This window comes from Entamoeba invadens, assembly GCF_000330505.1.
Source record: "Entamoeba invadens IP1 unplaced genomic scaffold scaff_1105074725243, whole genome shotgun sequence".
Taxonomy (NCBI): domain Eukaryota; phylum Evosea; order Mastigamoebida; family Endamoebidae; genus Entamoeba; species Entamoeba invadens.
Genome location: NW_004443511.1, coordinates 34,983 through 54,589, shown reverse-complemented (window position 1 = coordinate 54,589; position 19,607 = coordinate 34,983). Strand labels below are relative to the sequence as shown.

Sequence of the window (19,607 nt, the reverse complement as noted above, 5' to 3'; positions counted from 1 at the left end):
TAATAATACATTACTAGTAAAATTATCATCTTTTCTTGTTTTCACAGAAAGAAATTTTGGACTTGTTGAAAAAAGTAGCTGTTTTGTAATTTGAAAAATTGGTAGCACGACACCCATTTAAACTTCTTTTTGAACAAGAAAATCATTCAATGAGCACGTTTGCTAACTTCATCTACCAATCCCCGACCCTTTTGTCCTATGGCAAAGGATGTGTATCAGATATAGCCACCCATCATTTCATTCCTGAAGGAGCCCGAGTTATTCTTCTTTATGGAGGTGGATCTATTAAAAAGAATGGAGTATATGATGAAGTGAAGAAGTATGTGACTCCAGTTGTTGAGTTTGGAGGTATTGAGCCAAATCCCCACTATGAAACATGTATGAAGGCCGTTAAAGTGATTAAAGAGAACAATTGTGACTTCTTATTGGCTGTAGGTGGAGGATCTGTTATCGATGCGACCAAGTTCATAGACCTTGCACTTGATTGGACTGCTACAGCTGATCCATTTGATATGTTTAACGATGGTATGATGCAGAAAGTAACGAAGCCCAAAGCCAAGATAGGTGTAGTCTTGACCATTCCTGCTACTGGGACTGAGACTAACAATTTGTTTGTCGTCACACATTTTGAAAAGAAGGCTAAAGTCCTTGGATGCTGTGATTATGTTAAACCACACTTCGCTTGTGTCGATCCAGTTCACTCCTTCACTCTTCCAGTTAATCAAGTCAGAAACGGTGTGATTGACGCTTACGTCCACGTCATCGAACAGTACATTGGACACTATGACGTCTCTGCTGTCGTCGATCAGTTCTGTGAAGGTATCATGAGAACCTTAGTCCACTCCGGGCCTTTGACCGTGAAAGATTTGCACGACTACAAGTCACGTGCAGACTTCTGTCTTGCTGCTACTTATGCTTTGAATGGAATTTTGGGGACAGGTGTCCAGCAATGCTGGGCGGCTCATCTTATTGGACATGAAATCACTACATACTATGGAGCTGCTCACGGCGCTTCTCTTGCTATGTCATGCCCCGCTGTCATGAAATTCAACAAAGAAAAGAACGCAAAGAAACTCGCACAATTGGCTGAAAGAGTCTATGGTATTAAAAACGCTACGGCCCAAGATGGTATCGACTGCACTATTAACTTCTTCAAGTCCGTCGGTGGTATTACTACTATGACTGAAAATAAGTACGACGAACAGTACATCGAAACTATTGCCGAGAAATTCAAGGGAAGAAAGATCGGCGCTCACCAAGACATTTCTTACGAGGAAGTCAAACAAATCTTCAAATTGATGCAATAAACAACTCCCTTTAACTTCTTTGAATGGTTTTTTATAATAAATGTATAGTTTCATATATATTTATTATATTATTATTATTATATTATTATTATTATATTATTATTTCACAATTTTATATAATTGTATTATATTATTTAGTTTTCATATAGTATATATTAATACAGTTTTTATGTATAATAACTATAAAATGTATTATATTTATTAATATTAATATAATACAGTTTTTAAATTATATTATACAGTAAAACCTCCCAAGAGCGGTACCTCTGAAGAGCGGGTTCTCCCAAAAGCGGGCATTTTTTAGACTGAAACTAAAAATAGAGTTCTCTATCGAGCGGTTTATAAGGTTTGATTGGCTAAAAATGCCCGCTCTTGAGAGAACAAAATTACCACATCTCCCGCTCTTGGGAGGTTTTACTGTATATATAATAATATAATACATATATATATTAAACACCACATTTTAAAATACAAAAATAGTTTGCAAAACAAATTAAATGATAAAAAAACAAGACCAAAAATTCATTTTAGACCGAACTATTTTATTAGTAATAAATCCCGATTGTTTACAGTAAAAATGGCTATCAAGTTACTCTGATAATTAGGGTATTTAAAACTCCTCTCTCATCTTTTACTTATTAAAAATATGGGACACGGTCCACGGACATCCGAGAAAAGAATGAAGAAAGACAAAGAGACCAAACGGGAGGAGGCGGACGTTTATGTTGCAAAGACCCCCGAAGATATTGAAGATGACAAAATGAAAGAGGAGGTTCTTGAGAACACACCTGAGCGAATAGTTTCGGTCTTTGTCACTAAAGTGCCATACACATTCACTGAAAAAACGTTTGCAAATTTGTTTGTGAAGTACAAGAAGTTTGTTTATAAGACACGGGCATTTTTATTTAAAAATGGTGTGTGCAAGGGTTTTGGGTTTGTTGATGTGATCGACAAGGAAAATGTTTGTTTTTTTTGTGGCGTATAAATTCCGTATGAATGTCTCTAATACTATAATTATACTATAATAAATACTATAATTATTATATATATTATACTATATAATTATATTATAATAAACACTCTAATTATACTTTTTGTAGTGGTAATAAAGCAATAACACTCATTACTAGGCGAATAGAATTATCAGAGAAATGAATGGCTTAGAGGTTGAAGGTGAAGATGGCCCTCATCAATTAGTTCTTGAACTCTCTGAGAAGTTGGCCTATGTCAAACAAACTAAATGTTTTGTGTGTGGGAAAACCGGACACACTAAAAGCAACTGCCCCGAAGTGGTCGAGGCACAAAAGAAAGACAAAGAGAACATTCAAAATTTGAAGAAGCAAATCGACGCAAAGGATAAGAACGACTCGAAGAAGAAAAAGTCGGCTGTTACTGTGAAAACTGGAAAAAATTGAAGGGATTGGGTTTGAATTTGTTTTTGGTTGTATAATTAATAATAATAATAAAATTACTATACTTTTTTTATACATTATTTTTGCCTGTTTTTTTAATATTGGGAATTTTAATTAACGAGTTGTTTTTGTATTGAAACTATTGTTAAATTGAATAACACGTTAAATATTTTTTCTTTTATTTATTAATAATTGATTATAAATAATAATATATAATAAATAAATAATTATATTATACTATCCGTTTTTTCTTAAATTATTTAACTTAAAATACTTAAATAAATGATATTAAAATTATTTTCATATTTTGTTGTTTTTTAATAAAAAAAGACTGAACTTTGCAAAAAACAAGCCATTGGATGGGATTTAATTTACGGATTTGAATTTTATTGGATTTTTCATATTACAATTTAATTATTTGAATAGTTTTAATATAGTAAATGAAACACTAAGAAATTTCAGAAAAAATGAAGATTAAAAAAAATAAAACGAAAAATTCATTCAATTCAAGACGTTTAATTTACAAATTGTGGTAAAACAAACTAATTCAAAAAAGATTATAATTGTTTAGTGGGAATACTATTCTATATTATAATTTTGTTGTTAAAACAACAAGAATTGTGGTACAAAAAAGAACAATTTGCAAGTAGAATAACAATTCCTTTGAACATTTGAATAATATAATTTATAATCAAATGGGGTTCATTCACATTATTTTCGTTACGTAACAATAATTGAAACAACTGATTATTATAACGGTTGTATTATTGTGACGCGTTTTCTTAATTGAAAATATGCCAGACTAATCAAATTTATTCAAATCGCTGTTACTTAATTATTCTTCTTGTTTTAATTTCCCTCATCTTTTTCAAACTATTTTTGTACTCAAAAATAGTTTGAAATTCAAGGGCACAAAAGTCTACTCAACTTTTAGTCGACTTTTCAACAAAAAAAAAGAAAGAAACTTTCGTATTTTGGGCTTGATAAACGCAAGAAGGTTTGTCATAAAATAAGAAAAAAAATGAATTTGTTGAATGATCGAATCTAATTAATAACAGCGTTTTTCGATTATTTAGTTGAATAATATTTAAATAACATTTGTATCAATAACTTTGTTATTTGCTTTTGATTCTTTTTTATAGTTTTCGTATTCTTAATCCATTGAATTACATTCCCTCCACAACAAAATTTGAAGGCTGCATTTATTTTATTCCTTTTTTTAACTCCTTTCAAATGTAATTATTTTATATTTTTGATCAATAAAAGTTAAACAAATATTTAGAACAACTAGATCGGCAACATAATTCAAATTGTAACAGTTTTCGTCTTAAATGAAAAACATTTGTATTATCGAATCATAATTGCCGTAAATCTATCATTTTGCTTATTTTTTAATTTCGTGTGAAACTGCATTTGAATTAACTTCATTTAAAAAGACGTTTTTCTCCTGATAAATCGGGAACAAATGAATTGTTTTTCTAATTATTGGTGTCTTCGCTTCCAAACATTTCTTTTTACGAAAAAAAAGATAACAAATTTTATTCAAAAAATAAGGGATTTAGTGGAACATCCCGTTTTTTCATAAATTTTTGTACTAAAAAACAAATAGTAAATAAAAACAAATACAAAAGCCCAAAATTCTATTATTTAATAGAGTGCACCTATGTTCAAGAAAAACAAAGTTGGGGTGTCTATCATTTTGTGTTTAAAAATAAGAGTCGACAAAAACGTTAAAACGCCAAGAAAAAAGCGAACGGACTTTTTTTTCATTTGGTATAAATGTTTTTCTATAATAAAAAGAAAGAATAAATTTAAGAAAAAAACTGTTTGGTTTTCCGATATTATATCGTTTTTTGTGCGACTAAAAATGTCAACTTGAATACACCCGTTTATTACACGTTTGATAATGTGTTACTTGTCTTTTTCCTGAAGACGGCTGTTGTGGTGTGAATTGCAGCGAATAAAGGTATCGAAAATTAGAAAATTTAATACCTATAAAATTATATAAAAAACAAAGACCCTATAAAATAGCAACTCAACTTGTAATATCAAAATGGAAAATTTCGCGTGCTTAAAACAAGTCTTTTGCAACTGTGCGCTTTGCAGACAATTCACTTTGGTTCAACAGGTCCCAAAGATTAAAACGACCAAATTGTGTGTTTTGATATTACTTTCTCTTCAAGATTTGTACAACGATAAGGAATACTTCTCCCTCAAAACTGACATCTTTGTCTTCATTAAGTCTCACTGGGACGTTCTCAACAAATTTAAGCAATTCAAGCAACCAAACTGGAAGAAAGCCATTTTAGACGCGTTCAACCATTGCACGTCGATTCAGTCGGGAAAAGGTGTTTATAAAACACGCGGGTTTTATAAGTTAAAACCAGAAGAGAGGATGTTTGGGTTTGAGGAATTTAGTGAGAAAACTCAAATGAAAAAAGACCTAATCGAAGCTTTCACACATTTACAAGAGGCAATACAGAAGAATGCTTTATTGTTTTCTGAAGTACAAAAGAAATGTCGCATTGTAAGTGCTGATGACTATAATTATGTTTTAAATACACACAACGCCTCATTTTTAGAGTTGGGAAATTTTGTCCAAATGATGAAAGTTAATAAGGCGTTGTAATTGTACTGATTTTCGTGTTAATTTTACATGAGTGTTCTTTGTGTTAAAATATTTTCAACTTCAACAGCAATTTTTTTTGGATAAAAAGTAGGCATTTATCGATACCATATATAACCAATTCGAAAAATAAAATACTTCTGTTTTAATAAGTTATAAATTAATGGTATATAAAACCATTCAAATGCTACCAATTTATTAACAATGTTTTTCTAATGGATTTTTTGGAATTTTTACATTTTTAAATGTTGGTTTTTTATTTTTTTTGGTGTTTTGGAATTATTTTTTAAAATCAGATGATTTTTTATAGATAATTACATTATTGTTTTTTAAGTTAGAAATTAGTATTAATTGTACTAATCTGTATATATATATTATATCCATCATTGATATTAATTTTTTACATCATATTCATATAAAATTAAATAAAGTAACTATAACCAATACTGATGTATTTGAATGGGATTTTTTTATACAAAAACAAATTGGTTTTTATTAATATGGTTTGATTAAAATGTATCATCTATCTTTTTAAGCAGTTTATATAATCATTCAATAATTCTTTTTTATTTAAAAAGCAATTTGAAAAACAACAACATTTTTTATTTGGTTTTATGTTTATTTCTTTTATTGAATGCAAAGAAATATTATACCAAATATTTTTAAAAAAACATTGAGTAATAACTTGTAAATGTTTTATATGTTATTACTAAAACTAAATATGTTTTAAAATGTCTTATTATTATGTTGGTATAAGATATGTTTATTTATTTATATCTAACAAGATATTCACTAACAGAATTACTCTTGAACTCGATAATCTTTTATTTAAAATCAAAACACAAATCAGTGTTTTTATAATACAATAGCAATTAGTATTTTGATTAATCATATTATAATAAATCTATTTATTTATAGAAATATTTTATAATTAAAAATATCTATTTAATATAAATAAAACAGAATTAACAAATTTGTAATAAAAATAAATTATAAATTACAATAAAATAAACAAATTCAAATTAATTAACATAAGAATAGGAGAAAATGTAAATTGCTAGAACCTCTTTTTAAACAAAACAGATCTTTAAAAACTTAACAATGAAAAGCGACCATAAAAGTGAACACAAAGAAGTACATGACAACACAGAAGAAGTGGACAATACTACAGCCACTTTTTTGCACTTAACCCCATTCTATAGTCCACCAATTCCTCCACCTTTAATTCCTCATCCAATATACAAAATACCACCAAAGTATTCGTTACTATCTAAACATTTTCTTGTTTGAAATTAAGCAATTCTTTCAATTATTTCATATTATTATTTATTAATATAAATAATTTAATAATTATAATATCTAACAAAAAGTTATAAAAAAAATAATATCATTTAGTTTTAATTAAATAAATTAAATTAAAAACAATTATATTCATTAATATACCTTTTTATTAATTAAATTACTATATTTATATTATTTATTAAATTTTTTTTAACAGTTTCAAAAACCACTCTTTTTTTTTAACAGAAAAATAACAACAAAAAAAAATAATATGGTTAAAAAAACTATTAATAGCATTTATTTGATAATAATTTTGTTTGTATGGGTTAAAAATCATTGAAGTATGAATTATCAAATATAATAAATTCAATAATACATAATGATTAAATAATTTACAACAGCCGTTGAATTTATCTTTTTTAAATCGAAAATACCCAAAACATTGTCAATTTTTATTATAATAAAATATCTCAATCTTTTATTATAAATATAAATTAGTTTGGGCAAATATTTACTATTCAAAATGTTTTTAATACCTCTTTCGTAATAGTCAAACATGATATTGACAATATTTGATAAAAATAAACCATATTAATATAGTTTAATATTATAACCATTAAATTATAGTAAAATCAATTATTAAAAATGGCATACAGTTTGTTTCGAATTTCTAATCAAAAGAACTCGATAAAATCAAATAACACGAAATGCAAGTAGACGCCCAACAGCCCGTTAACAACGACAAAGTGTGTGGCTTTTGTAATGATAGTGAAAGTAATGAAAAATTGATACGACCCTGTGCGTGTGAAGGCTTATTCAAATATGTGCACCCTTCTTGTTTACAGCAGTACCGAGTATTTAACAACGACCCCATTGGGTTCTACCGCTGTTTAAATTGTGGAGTAGATTATACGACTAAGCAGAAGAAGGACCACAACCTCTTTTTCTTACTTCTGAAGTTCTTTACAAAGGGCCTTCTCCAATTTTTGATGATGTTTGTCTACCTCTTCTTAATAGTATTTGCCTCGGGGAATATACTTTATGCTATCGATACGTATGTGACACATGTTTTGTTAGCTTCTAATGATGAAAAAGAATTGCACTGGATCGACGATGACATGTGGATACCACGTGTTCTTATTTTTGGTGCTATATTAGACTGTCTAGTCTTGGGTATCATCACTGTCTTTGGTGGGATCGTCCAAGCGACTTCAGACGATATGGCTGCCGACGAATTGAATTACAGAGACACTGAGCGACTTGGTGCGTGTTGTGGAGTTGGTCTTTGTTGTCAGCCGTATGTCTGGCGGAATTCGATCTTAAAGAAGTTGTACCTTTGTGGGTGGTGTTTTTGTTGTCCACGAACGTGTCCTGCGGTGACTGATTTGATCTGTTGTCGAATCCCATTTCCCTGTTCTTGTGCTGAGAAGACCTTTAATTCATGTTGTTATGTTACAGATGATCACAAGTACCACAAAAAAGGACGATTTTGGGATTGTGGGGAAGATGGGTGTACCAATTGCATTAACTTCTTTGTGTTACTAGCAGCGTCTTTTGTCTTCATTTTGTTTGGATGTGGATCGAGTAATAATGACAGTGGACTCTTCTTAGGGATTTTGTTCTTATTTTTGATAGCTTGTGCGATGATCTTGTTTGGAGCATTTGTTGGGATCTTTGGTGTTATTACTTTTGTCATCATATTGACGTCTCTCAACTTTAAGTTCATCAAACGACAAGCTATGGCGGAGAGAACAGAACTCTGCGACTGGGATGAGACAATACACCCTATGCCCACTCATGACGCTCCTGTATGTAATCCACAAAACGTCCCAATGCAAGGCGTACAAGTCGGACAGCCTACTTACTCACAGCCAATGCAGCCACAAATGAATCAATCAAACTATACACCAGGTGGTATACAGAATGTGGAACAAAGTGGGCAATATGTCCCACCTCCTATGCAATATACTCCTGGGGGTCAAGGGGAGGTCCAAAGCACTCAAGACTATATTCAACAGAATGAACAACACCCATATACCCCTGCTCAACATCAACAAGAGTATGTCCCTGGAGGTCAACAAGTCCAAATGCAAACGACTGAAACAGAAGTCCAGTATGTACCTCCACCACCTCAAGTGGGTAATGAGTCTGAAATGCAAAACGCACCAGCGGCTGATGGTCTGGACAAGTAGAGACATACCAAAAGATGTACTTTTGGTATATAACTGTGTGTGTCTGTGTTGTTATAGTTCAATACTATAATAGTATAGTTAAATACTAATATAATATAGTTAAATAGTATTATTATAAATAAACTATAAATAAACTAGTTATTTGAGGTATTCGAAAACGACTTCGTCATCAAATTTTTGATTCTTGAAGACCGCCTTGTGGAAAACACCAACGCGAGTAAAGCCGACCTTCTCAAGCACTTTTTGAGACTTGAGGTTTGAACCAAAAATGTGAGAGTAAATTCTAACGGCATCACTGTTGGATAAGTAGTCGGCCATCGACTCTTTGACAGCACGTGGCATGATCCCATGGCCCCAATACTCTTCGGCAAGCCAATATCCAATTTCTGAACTATACCGGTTGACATCTGTACTTGGAATGTATGCAATTGCTCCTATTAAAACCCCATTAATGTCTATACCATAGAACCCAATGTGATGGTCTTTAACAAAGTTTAAGTAATCGATGGCATCTTGTTTCGTGTATGGCTTTGGAAGGTAATCACGTAAATTGTCAGTAATGTGCGTGTTATTTAAGTTGCGACAAAAAGAATCCGCGTCGGTTGGTAAAATTGGACGGATTGTAAAATTTAAACTCGAGTCAGTCATGTGTTTGTGAACACTGCCGTTTTAATATTTGAAAAGCTTATGAAACATGTTTTCGATTTTGGATTCCAGAAAAATATTTGGAAACCAAATATTTTTATCAAGTTTTTATTATACTTTCATGTGTTTCACATTGAGTCTTATTAATAATTAATTGTTTATTTATAATTTATTTATAATTAAAGTCTTTAATTAAATCCACTTTAATTTTTTATTATTTATTTACTTATAACATTATAATAAAATAATAAAACTTAAAAATATTATTAAATTGCCTATTATTTTTTCAAAGAAAAAATAACAATTATTAATATTAATAATAAAATAAATTATAAGAATTGTTAATGATAATTTGATTATTATTTCGAACTTTCAACTTCGTAAAAAACTTTTTTTTGTATTATTTATGGTGATGATTTAAAAAAAATAAATATTTTTTCAATTATTGTTTTTTGTAAATGTTATTACATTATTGTATCAAAAATATCAATAAATTAAATTATATAATATAGTACATATAATGAACACATAAATATCCAATTTCTCGTTATAAACACAAAGTTAATATTTTGTTTGATTTTCTTATAATTGAAATTTAATTAAGTAAAAATTTAATTTCAATTGGTTTTAACAGCCATTACGAATAAAAAATTTATTTATGAAACATTCAAATAACATTTCAAATAGTCTTAGAATAGTTTGATTTTTGTTCAAAGTAACTGAACCATTAATTTAGTATTATTTAATTATAAAAAATAATACATTTAAATTCAAACAAAAAATAGAATTAGTTTTAATTATTTGTTGTTCAACAATTGTTATTGGCAGGATTAATTTTATTTGTTGTTTTTTATACAAAAAGAACTATAAAAATGACTTAAACATCATGTTATGCTTTTTTACAATGTTTATGTTTGCTTTATCCATTGACTGGTGTTGGGAGGGTGACATGTTACACTGTTTTAACGAGAAAAAAGAACACTGCGACTCGTCTTTTGTTTCTTACACAAATGAGTCGCTAAGTCTTTTAGGTGGGAATTCACAATTTGTCAAAATAACGTGTACTGCAATCTCAGCATTAATAATTGATATTCCAAAGGATTTTGCTTCAATGTGGGTTTCGTTGAATAACACCAAGCTTATTATCAAAACAAAAAACAAAATGTTGGTCAGTAAAAACGTTAAAAATTCTGAATATTTTTTATTTGATGATTTTTTGAAAACATCAAAAAACAAAACTTCTTTTCTGAAAAATGGAGGTTCTAACTGTGGCGGTTATTATAACAAATATTGCTTATATTGTATGGAAAACCGAATGAGTTGCAAACAATGTGAAGATGGGTATAGCCCGATGTATGACATTAATGATGGTTATGGTGGTGAAATAGTTCAATGTGCAAATTTTTTGGCAACAACACAGAATTGGTGGTGTGGTGCCGACAACGAAAACACTATGGACTCGAATAAGAATTGTAAAGTACAACATTGTGATCGAGGGAGTGCTGGTTCAAAAGGAACTGCAGGGAATTGTAATAAATGCAAAAGCAGTTATAATAATTATTATGACAACAATTGCCACAAATGTCAACAAGGTTATTATTTCAAAAATGGTAATTGCAAAAAATGTGCGGAGGGGTGTTCATCTTGTACAGAAACATATTGTCAAATATGTTTAGAAGGTTATTATGGGATACAAGTTCCGGGTAATAATCAATCGAGTTATACATATCAATGTATTGCATGTGAAGTTGGATGTTCTTCTTGTACTTCTAAAGAGTGTTCGATTTGTAAAACGGGGTTTTATCTTCAAAGTGGTGTTTGTGTAACATGTCCTAACACGTGTTCTTTGTGTTCCACGACAAGTGCAGAGTGTTTATCGTGTGCAACAAATTACGTTTTTTTACCTTCTCCTCTTGTTGGGTGTGAGTCTTGTATTTCTTTTGACTCATATTGCAAAACATGTGATCCAGGTTACCAAAGAAGGTGTTATGAGTGCCAAATTGGGTATTATCCTTCTCTAACTACTTACAAATGTACTAAATGTTCTCTGACTTGTGAATCGAATGGGTGTAACACGTATACAGGAGTATGTCAGACATGTGCTGATAATTACACTATAATCACAAATTCAAATACGGCGTGTGAGTTATGTACATCTTATGATTCCAATTGCGAAACATGTTCAAAAACAACAAGAAAATGCAACAAATGTAAAGCTGGTTATTACCCACAAATTGTGTATCCTTATAAATGTATTTTATGTGACATTACATGCAATGGTCAATGTGATGCAACAACAGGATATTGTACCTCGTGTATTCCCGATTACGTCTTGACACTCAACAGAAATTCACTCAAGTGTGAGTCGTGTCAAATATTTGAACCAAATTGCAAATCATGTGCTTTTAATGGAGAGAGAAAGTGTCTAACTTGTGTCAATAAGTACAAACCCGCAAGTAACGGGACTTGCATCAAATGTGATTCAACCTGTTTGGACAACTGTGATGGAACAAGTGGAATTTGTACCAAATGCGTGAGTGGTTATGTTCCTTATAACCCAACACAAACAACTTGTCAAGAATGCACCGATTTCGACACAAAATGTATAAACTGCGCAACAAACAATACACGAATATGTAATGAATGTAAATTACCTTTTTATCCATCACAATCAGGACAAAATATTGGACAATGTATTGAATGCGACTCAACATGTTCCATTTGCAGCACCAAAAACGGAATTTGCGAAAATTGCAAGACTGGGACTGTTTATACAGAACCGATGTCGATACGATGTGAGATGTGTTCCACCTTTGATTCGAATTGTGTGACGTGTTCTGTTGACTCAAGTCGTGTTTGTACAACATGTAAAAGCGGTCTTCGTCCAAACACAACAAGTGGGAAGTGTGTTGGGTGTGGGTTGCACTGTGTATCTGGTGCATGCAACCCAACGAGTGGGATTTGCAACCAGTGTGATACAAATTACGTGTTTCAAAGCACAAAGACTGACCAGTGTGAGAGCTGTTCGACATTTGACGCCAACTGCATCACATGCGCATCAGACTCAACAAGGAAGTGCAAACAATGTAAGGCAGGGTATTACCCGAAGACATCTGGCGACTACAAGTGTCAGAGCTGTGATGCAACATGTGGTGGAAAGTGCGATACAACAACTGGAATGTGTGCTGGGTGCACAAGTGGGTATGTGCCAACATCACCAATCACAAACAAATGTGTCACGTGCAACACTTTTGATTTTAACTGTGCAAAATGTGTTGGTGATAAGAGAGAGTGTGCAATGTGTGTGAGTGGGATGTATCCAAACACAAACGGGACATGCACTCTGTGTGATGCAAGTTGTAATGGGCAGTGCAACACATCAACTGGTGTCTGCACAGGCTGTACAACAAACAACGTTTTCACTGATCCGCCAGGCAAAGTGTGTGTTGCTTGCAAATCATTTGACACAAACTGCATCACCTGTGCCTCAGATAACACGCGGCGATGTTACCAGTGCGAAGACACGTATTACCCGGGCAGTGACGGTGTTTGTGTCAAGTGTGCGTCTGGGTGTGCGACGTGCAGCCCAATCACCGGTGTGTGCTCAAAGTGTGTTGCCCAATACGTCCCGAGTGCAAGCGACACGAAGTTGTGTCAGTCGTGTGAATCATTTGATTCGAACTGTTTGCAGTGTGCAAGTACATTTACACGAACATGCACAACATGCAAAACGGAAGCGATGTATCCACAAGGCGGCAAGTGTGTGCCGTGCGATTCGCCATGCAATGGAAAGTGCGACCCAACCAACGGGAATTGTCGAAGTTGTTTGTCTGGATATGTGTTGACAAGTCCTGTTTCAAAAGTGTGTGAGAGCTGCCAGACATTCGACAATCACTGCCAAGCAAACTCATGTGCGTCAAATGGAATCCGCATATGCACAAATTGTACGGCTGGCTACTTCCCACAAAGTGATGGGAGATGTGGAGTGTGTGATACAACATGTGGTGGGAAGTGTAACACAGTGAGTGGGGTGTGCACTGGCTGTTCATCCAACCACGTCTACAACCCAAGCAACACAAAAACGTGCAGAGTGTGCACCTTGCTTGATGCAAAGTGCTCGACTTGCGACACCAACTTTGGGAGTGAGAAGTGTGTTTCGTGTACATCGGGGTATTACCCAGACAGCAATGGTAAGTGCATTTTGTGTGACAACACGTGTGGTGGTAAGTGCAACACAACAACGGGTGTGTGCACTGGGTGTCTTGATGGGTATGTCAAGAACGGGATGAGTTGCATCAGCTGTGCTGCCTTCAATGCGGATTGTGAGACGTGTGACAGCAACTATGAGAAGAAGTGCACTGTCTGCAAAAACAACAAATACTCAGTTGATGGTGTCTGTGTTGATTGTGATGGTGCGTGTGAAAATTGCGATGGTGTGACTGGAAACTGCAAGTCATGCAGTGAGAACAGTGTTGTCCAGTCTGGAAGCACCACACAATGTGAGACTTGCAGCACCTTCGACTCGCTGTGTGTGACGTGTGCAAGCGATGCAACACGCAACTGCGTCAAATGCACAACAAACAATTACCCCGTTCTCCAACTGAATGGCGAGAAAAGATGCCAACAATGCAACACAACATGCAATGGAAACTGTTACACGGAAACGGGATATTGCAAGAGCTGCTTGCAAAACTACGTCTTTGTCAGTGCAACAAGTCTTGTTTGTGAGAGTTGCAAATCATTTGATCAGCACTGCACAACTTGCTCGCCAACATTTGAGAGAAAGTGTGTTACATGCGACACAGGGTATTACCCTGGTAGCAATGGTACTTGTGTTGTGTGTGACTCCACATGTGCAAACAGTTGTGATGGAAGCACTGGATACTGCCTGTCGTGTGTAACTGGGTTTGTGTTGTCTGCATCGCCATCACAGCACTGCATCACATGCGAACAGTTTGACACGTATTGTGCTGAGTGTCCAGGCGGTGCAGAGAGGAAGTGCAGTGTCTGTAAGGCAGGGTATTACCCGAAGACATCTGGCGACTACATGTGTCAGAGCTGTGATGCAACATGTGGTGGAAAGTGCGACACAACAACTGGAATGTGTGCTGGGTGCACAAGTGGGTATGTGCCAACATCACCAATCACAAACAAGTGTGTCACGTGCAGAACTTTTGACACCAACTGTGTTGAGTGTGAAACAGATAAGCGAAAGTGCATCAATTGTCAGAGTGGGATGTATCCAAACACCGTGAGTCATGCATGTGTTGATTGTGATGCAAGTTGTAATGGGCAATGCAACACATCAACTGGTGTCTGCACAGGCTGTACAACAAACCACGTCTTCACTGATCCACCAGGCAAAGTGTGTGTTGCCTGCAAATCATTTGACACAAATTGCATCACCTGTTTGCCAGATTTTTCAAGGAAATGCAAAGTGTGTGCAATTGGGTTCTATCCAGATGAAACATCTGGCAAATGTGTTGCGTGTTCCACAATACCAGATTGCAACACGTGTTCGTCTGATGCAAAGAAGTGTTTGACGTGCAAAGATCCGTTTATTCAGAAGAGTGGTGGTTGTGAAAGCTGTCCGATTGGCGAATACAAGTTCAGTGAAACAACGTGCTCAAAGTGTTACAACACAATCGACAATTGCAACACATGTGATACAATCGCTGTTGGCAAAGCAAGATGTAACTTGTGCATTTCCCCTTACGTTTTGAATGGCGCAAAATGTGGATTGTGTCAATCGAATGAATACTTTGACAACACAACAGGCACCCCAAAATGTGTTAAGAATGATATTAATTGTGATATTTTACTCGACAAAGAAAATTGTCTGGACTGCAGTGACACTTTCTTTGTTTCCAACTCAAAATGTGTTTCATCAGGAAGTTGTGAGTCACCAACTTTAACTTCGTGTGACTGTTCAGACCAAATATCGATCAACTCAAAATGTACAGCTAAAATGGATCGTTGTAAATACCAAAAATCCGAGAAGGGTGTCCCGACGTGTATTACATGTGTTGATGATAATATTCTGAACAACGGTGGTGTGTGTGAACAACAGAGTGTGTATTGGTTGGTGAGAAACGGAGTTGTTTTTGGTTGTAAAGCAGGAACGTATTTGACAAATCAAAACACGTGTGACAGCTGTGGTGGATCAAATGCAGTTTGTTCAACTCAAAACAAGTATTTGACATGTGGCGATCTTGCAATACTTGATGTACAACAGATGGCGTGCACCACCGATACGCAATGCAATTCAGTTGTCGATGGGCTGTGTGTCCAATGCAAAGAAAATGACATGGAAATTAGCAAAGGAAAGTGTTCGAAATGCGAGACTGAAAACTGTGATATCTGTGTTGGAGGAACGTGTCAAATATGCAAAGTGAATTACTTGATGTACAGCGCTAATCGGTGTGTTAACAAAGAACAAGTCAACTGTAAACGCACAAGCCAGAGTGGGTGTGCGCAGTGTGAGGCTGGGTATTACCAAGTTGACACAAAGAACATTGAAGGCAAGTACGACTTCTGCACAAAAGCGGATGTTGAGTTGCACTGCAAATACTACTCACTCAACAAAACAAAATGCATTGAGTGCCAAGACGCATTCAACATGAAAAATGGTGTGTGTGCTGAACAATTTGACGATGTCAATAAAGTCAATGAAACAAAGATGTCAGTGTATAACATGAAAAGTGCACTAAAAGAACAAGAAGAAGTCGACTGTTTGACACGAAACAACAAAGGGTGTCAGCGATGTCCAAATGGGTATTACCTGAACAAAAACAGTTGTGAGAAGTGTGTGAATGACTGTCTGAGTTGCTACAATGCAACATATTGCACCACATGTAACAGTGGATACTTCCTTGACTTGTCTATGAAATGCCAGACACTTGGTGAATTGGCGAAAAGGTGTGAAGTGACACTACCCGCTGGTGGAGGGTGTGCTATTTGCAAAGTTGGGTATTACAAAGTCGAGAAAGATTGTGATGCGTGTGACGAGTCGTGTGATATGTGTTTGAAGAAAGATGAATGTTTATCATGTAAAGATGGGTACTTCAAAATTCAAAGTGAATCAAACAAATTATGTTCATCAAACACTACACTCTCAAACTGTTTACAATCAAATCTCGAAGGGTGTTTACTTTGTAATGAGTCTTATTATTTACAAAATGGACGCTGTTTCTCATGTAAAGAAAGTTGTGTGACGTGTGTAAACAGTGAAGAGTGTTTATCCTGTAAAGTTGATGAAGTCTTAGTGAAAGGAAGTTGTGTAGATTATCACACGGTATTACATTGTACATCAGCATACAACTCTCAGTGTACTTCATGTGAAGGGAGTCACAAAGTATCAGATGATGGTGAAAATTGTGTTTCTAAGACGAATTATGGAATAGTTATTGGAATACCTGTAGCTATCTTTATTTTCTTTATAATCATTATCGCATTGATATTAGTAGTAGTTTACCTCCTCATATTAAGTCGAAAAGAGAAGAAGAAAATGAAAAACATCTGTGTCTTTGAAATGAAGCGATCGAACATTGAAATGGTTCAAATCAATTCAGTTCTATCTTCAAATAAGAAGTTAATTAAATTCAATTTGGAGGATGACTCTTCTATTCCAGTAGATGAAGAAACCCGTGATTTGATATGTGTTGGTAACACCACAAAACACAACATGAAAGTCCAATTTAGTGTATTAGAAGGGTGTGACCACTATGAAATACGAACGGTGCCTACTTTAATTACTTTAAAAAGAGGAGAAGCTTGTGAATTTGAGATATTCATCAAGCCGTTGTGTTCATGCCATTTAGAAGAAGACATTATGGTCATTGCACTTGACATAGAAACTGGTGTACAATATAATGAGAAGATCAAAGTCGAGACATCCACTGCGAACTCCACAAAATTGGATTATCATGAGTTGATTGATGAGAAGAAGCTTGGTGAAGGCTCTTTTGGTATTGTCTACAAAGGGAAATACCACGAAAAGACAGTGGCAATCAAGAAGATGAAGAACGCACAAGCGACGAAGAGTGCAATAGATGAGTTTACAAAGGAAGTTGCCATGTTAGACAAATTTAGAAGTGATTACATCATTCACTTCTATGGAGCGTGTTACATCCCAAGTCATGTGTGTATGGTCACTGAATTTGCGAAACATGGAAGTTTGGCCGATATGTTTAATAAAGAGCAACAAATAGCAGACAAGATGAAGGTGAAGATCATTTTAGATGCTACTTATGGCGTCAAATATTTACACGAAAATGGCATCTTACACAGAGACATCAAACCAGATAATATTCTTGTTATTACATTGGAAGAGAACATCAAAGCTAATGGCAAATTGACTGATTTCGGGTCATCTAGAAACGTCAATCAAATGATGACTAATATGACATTTACTAAAGGGATTGGGACTCCTAAATATATGGCTCCTGAAGTCTTGAACAAACAACATTATAAGATGTCATCTGATGTGTATTCTTTAGGAGTCACGTTTTATGAAGCACTTATATGGGGTGAAGCATATCCAAAACAAAAATTCAAATTTGCTTGGAGTATCGCAGACTTTGTAACAAGTGGAAAAAGACTGGAATGCCTTGACAATATGAACCAAGACGCTTACAACATCATTTCAATGATGTGGGAAGATGAAGCTGATAAGAGAATTAAAATTGAAAAAGTGGCAGAACAACTCCAGACGCTTTTTGAGTCGTTTTAGAGTCTAATATACTGGGTTTTGTGTTTATTATAATTATAATATTATTTATTATAATATATTAATATTATAATATTATTATAATTTATAATAATATTATTATAATATTATTAAAAATTGTTAAACTTCTATTAATTAATTCTTATTATTAATTGCAAACCATAATCAATGATAACAACATCACGAACACAAAGAATATCTCTGTTACAATGTTTACACTTTTAGAACCCGCCGTGCAGATTTTACATTTTTCTGAGACGAATGGCAATTCATATTGTTCTTTACAAGGGACACACTCTCCTTTTTCAACATACTTTCCTTCATCACATTGAGTATAATAACATCTGTCGAGCACTTAGTCGTAACTTGTTATATCCTTCTCACACTGTTTGCAAGCGTCGCTGGTTGTGTCGATAAATTGATTTTCGTTGCATTCCAACTTCTTCACTTTAAGCCCAATGAAAGTGTCTTGTGGGTATTTATTAAGTGCATAAACTGCTGTGTCTATGCACTTAATAAATAGTCACACCATTTGTTTCAATTTCAGCATCACTTGTTCCATGGTAATATATCACTTCTAATGTGTTTGAAAATGTGTCTATATTAATAACTTCAATATTTGTACCCAAATGTATCTTCTTCAGACTTTTGGTGTTCATAAATCCACCTCTTTGAATAGACTTCAATGTTACTGTACTTTATATTCGACAGGTTGGTGCATGTGTTATATGAATTTTTCTCGTATATCAATTGATTGTGCAACTCAATTGCTTCAATTTATAGCAGTTGCTTATAAATTGTAACTAGTCCATTTAAGTTTTTAGTAATTAATTAGTAATTTTGATTAAATGCATTTGGTAAGTAAGTTTTTTATGTAATAGTTTATTATTATTAAAATAACTTTATTAATACTATAACTATTATTTAACAAAACTTATAATAATAGTAAAATATATAATGTTATTTTGTTATTTCTTTTATAACTAATTTAATTCTATTGGTTTATGTTAATTAGTAAAACAAAATAAAATTAATAAAATTATACCATTATTTTACTAATTAAATAGTTTACCATTAAATAAATTAAAAATATTTTATTATTAAGAGAAAGGACGGACATGGGGACGAAGGACGGGAATATAGGCCGAAAGACGTCCTTTGTGGTTTAGGGACGTCCTCCCGCTATAAAGGACGTCCTCCCTGTGTATATGGTGTCCTTTCTATTATTTTCGTGTCCGCGGCATTTTTTATTCATTATCGAAACTATATAACGAAGTATATTTTTATTATAAATATACAATCAAAAAATATAATTATTTCCAAAAATAAATTAATTCAAAGACAAAAACTATTTAACAAGTAATTTTGTTATATATTAATGGTTTATAAAAAATTATCATTTTTTTTTCATTTTAC

General features: G+C 33.5%; 6 protein-coding genes across 6 annotated transcripts; 5 read left to right on the top strand and 1 right to left on the bottom strand.

Annotated features, from left to right (window-relative positions):
• Positions 1-149: 149 nt before the first annotated feature.
• On the top strand, positions 150-1,307 carry EIN_205950 (alcohol dehydrogenase, putative; the record flags this gene model as incomplete). Its single annotated transcript, XM_004258351.1, has 1 exon — positions 150-1,307. The coding sequence occupies one exon, from the start codon at positions 150-152 to the stop codon at positions 1,305-1,307; it is 1,158 nt and encodes a 385-aa protein (XP_004258399.1).
• A 646-nt stretch (positions 1,308-1,953) lies between these two features.
• Positions 1,954-2,722, top strand: EIN_205940 (hypothetical protein; the record flags this gene model as incomplete). The annotated part of the gene is made up of 2 exons (XM_004258350.1): positions 1,954-2,268; positions 2,438-2,722. The coding sequence occupies 2 exons, from the start codon at positions 1,954-1,956 to the stop codon at positions 2,720-2,722; spliced, it is 600 nt and encodes a 199-aa protein (XP_004258398.1).
• A 2,050-nt stretch (positions 2,723-4,772) lies between these two features.
• On the top strand, positions 4,773-5,348 carry EIN_205930 (hypothetical protein; the record flags this gene model as incomplete). The annotated part of the gene is made up of 1 exon (XM_004258349.1): positions 4,773-5,348. One exon carries the CDS (start codon positions 4,773-4,775, stop codon positions 5,346-5,348), a length of 576 nt encoding a protein of 191 aa, XP_004258397.1.
• Positions 5,349-7,333: 1,985 nt separating this feature from the next.
• On the top strand, positions 7,334-8,818 carry EIN_205920 (hypothetical protein; the record flags this gene model as incomplete). The annotated part of the gene is made up of 1 exon (XM_004258348.1): positions 7,334-8,818. One exon carries the CDS (start codon positions 7,334-7,336, stop codon positions 8,816-8,818), a length of 1,485 nt encoding a protein of 494 aa, XP_004258396.1.
• Positions 8,819-8,956: 138 nt separating this feature from the next.
• Positions 8,957-9,466, bottom strand: EIN_205910 (hypothetical protein; the record flags this gene model as incomplete). Its single annotated transcript, XM_004258347.1, has 1 exon — positions 8,957-9,466. One exon carries the CDS (start codon positions 9,464-9,466, stop codon positions 8,957-8,959), a length of 510 nt encoding a protein of 169 aa, XP_004258395.1.
• A 1,300-nt stretch (positions 9,467-10,766) lies between these two features.
• Positions 10,767-18,194, top strand: EIN_205900 (protein serine/threonine kinase, putative; the record flags this gene model as incomplete). Its single annotated transcript, XM_004258346.1, has 1 exon — positions 10,767-18,194. The coding sequence occupies one exon, from the start codon at positions 10,767-10,769 to the stop codon at positions 18,192-18,194; it is 7,428 nt and encodes a 2,475-aa protein (XP_004258394.1).
• Positions 18,195-19,607: the final 1,413 nt, after the last annotated feature.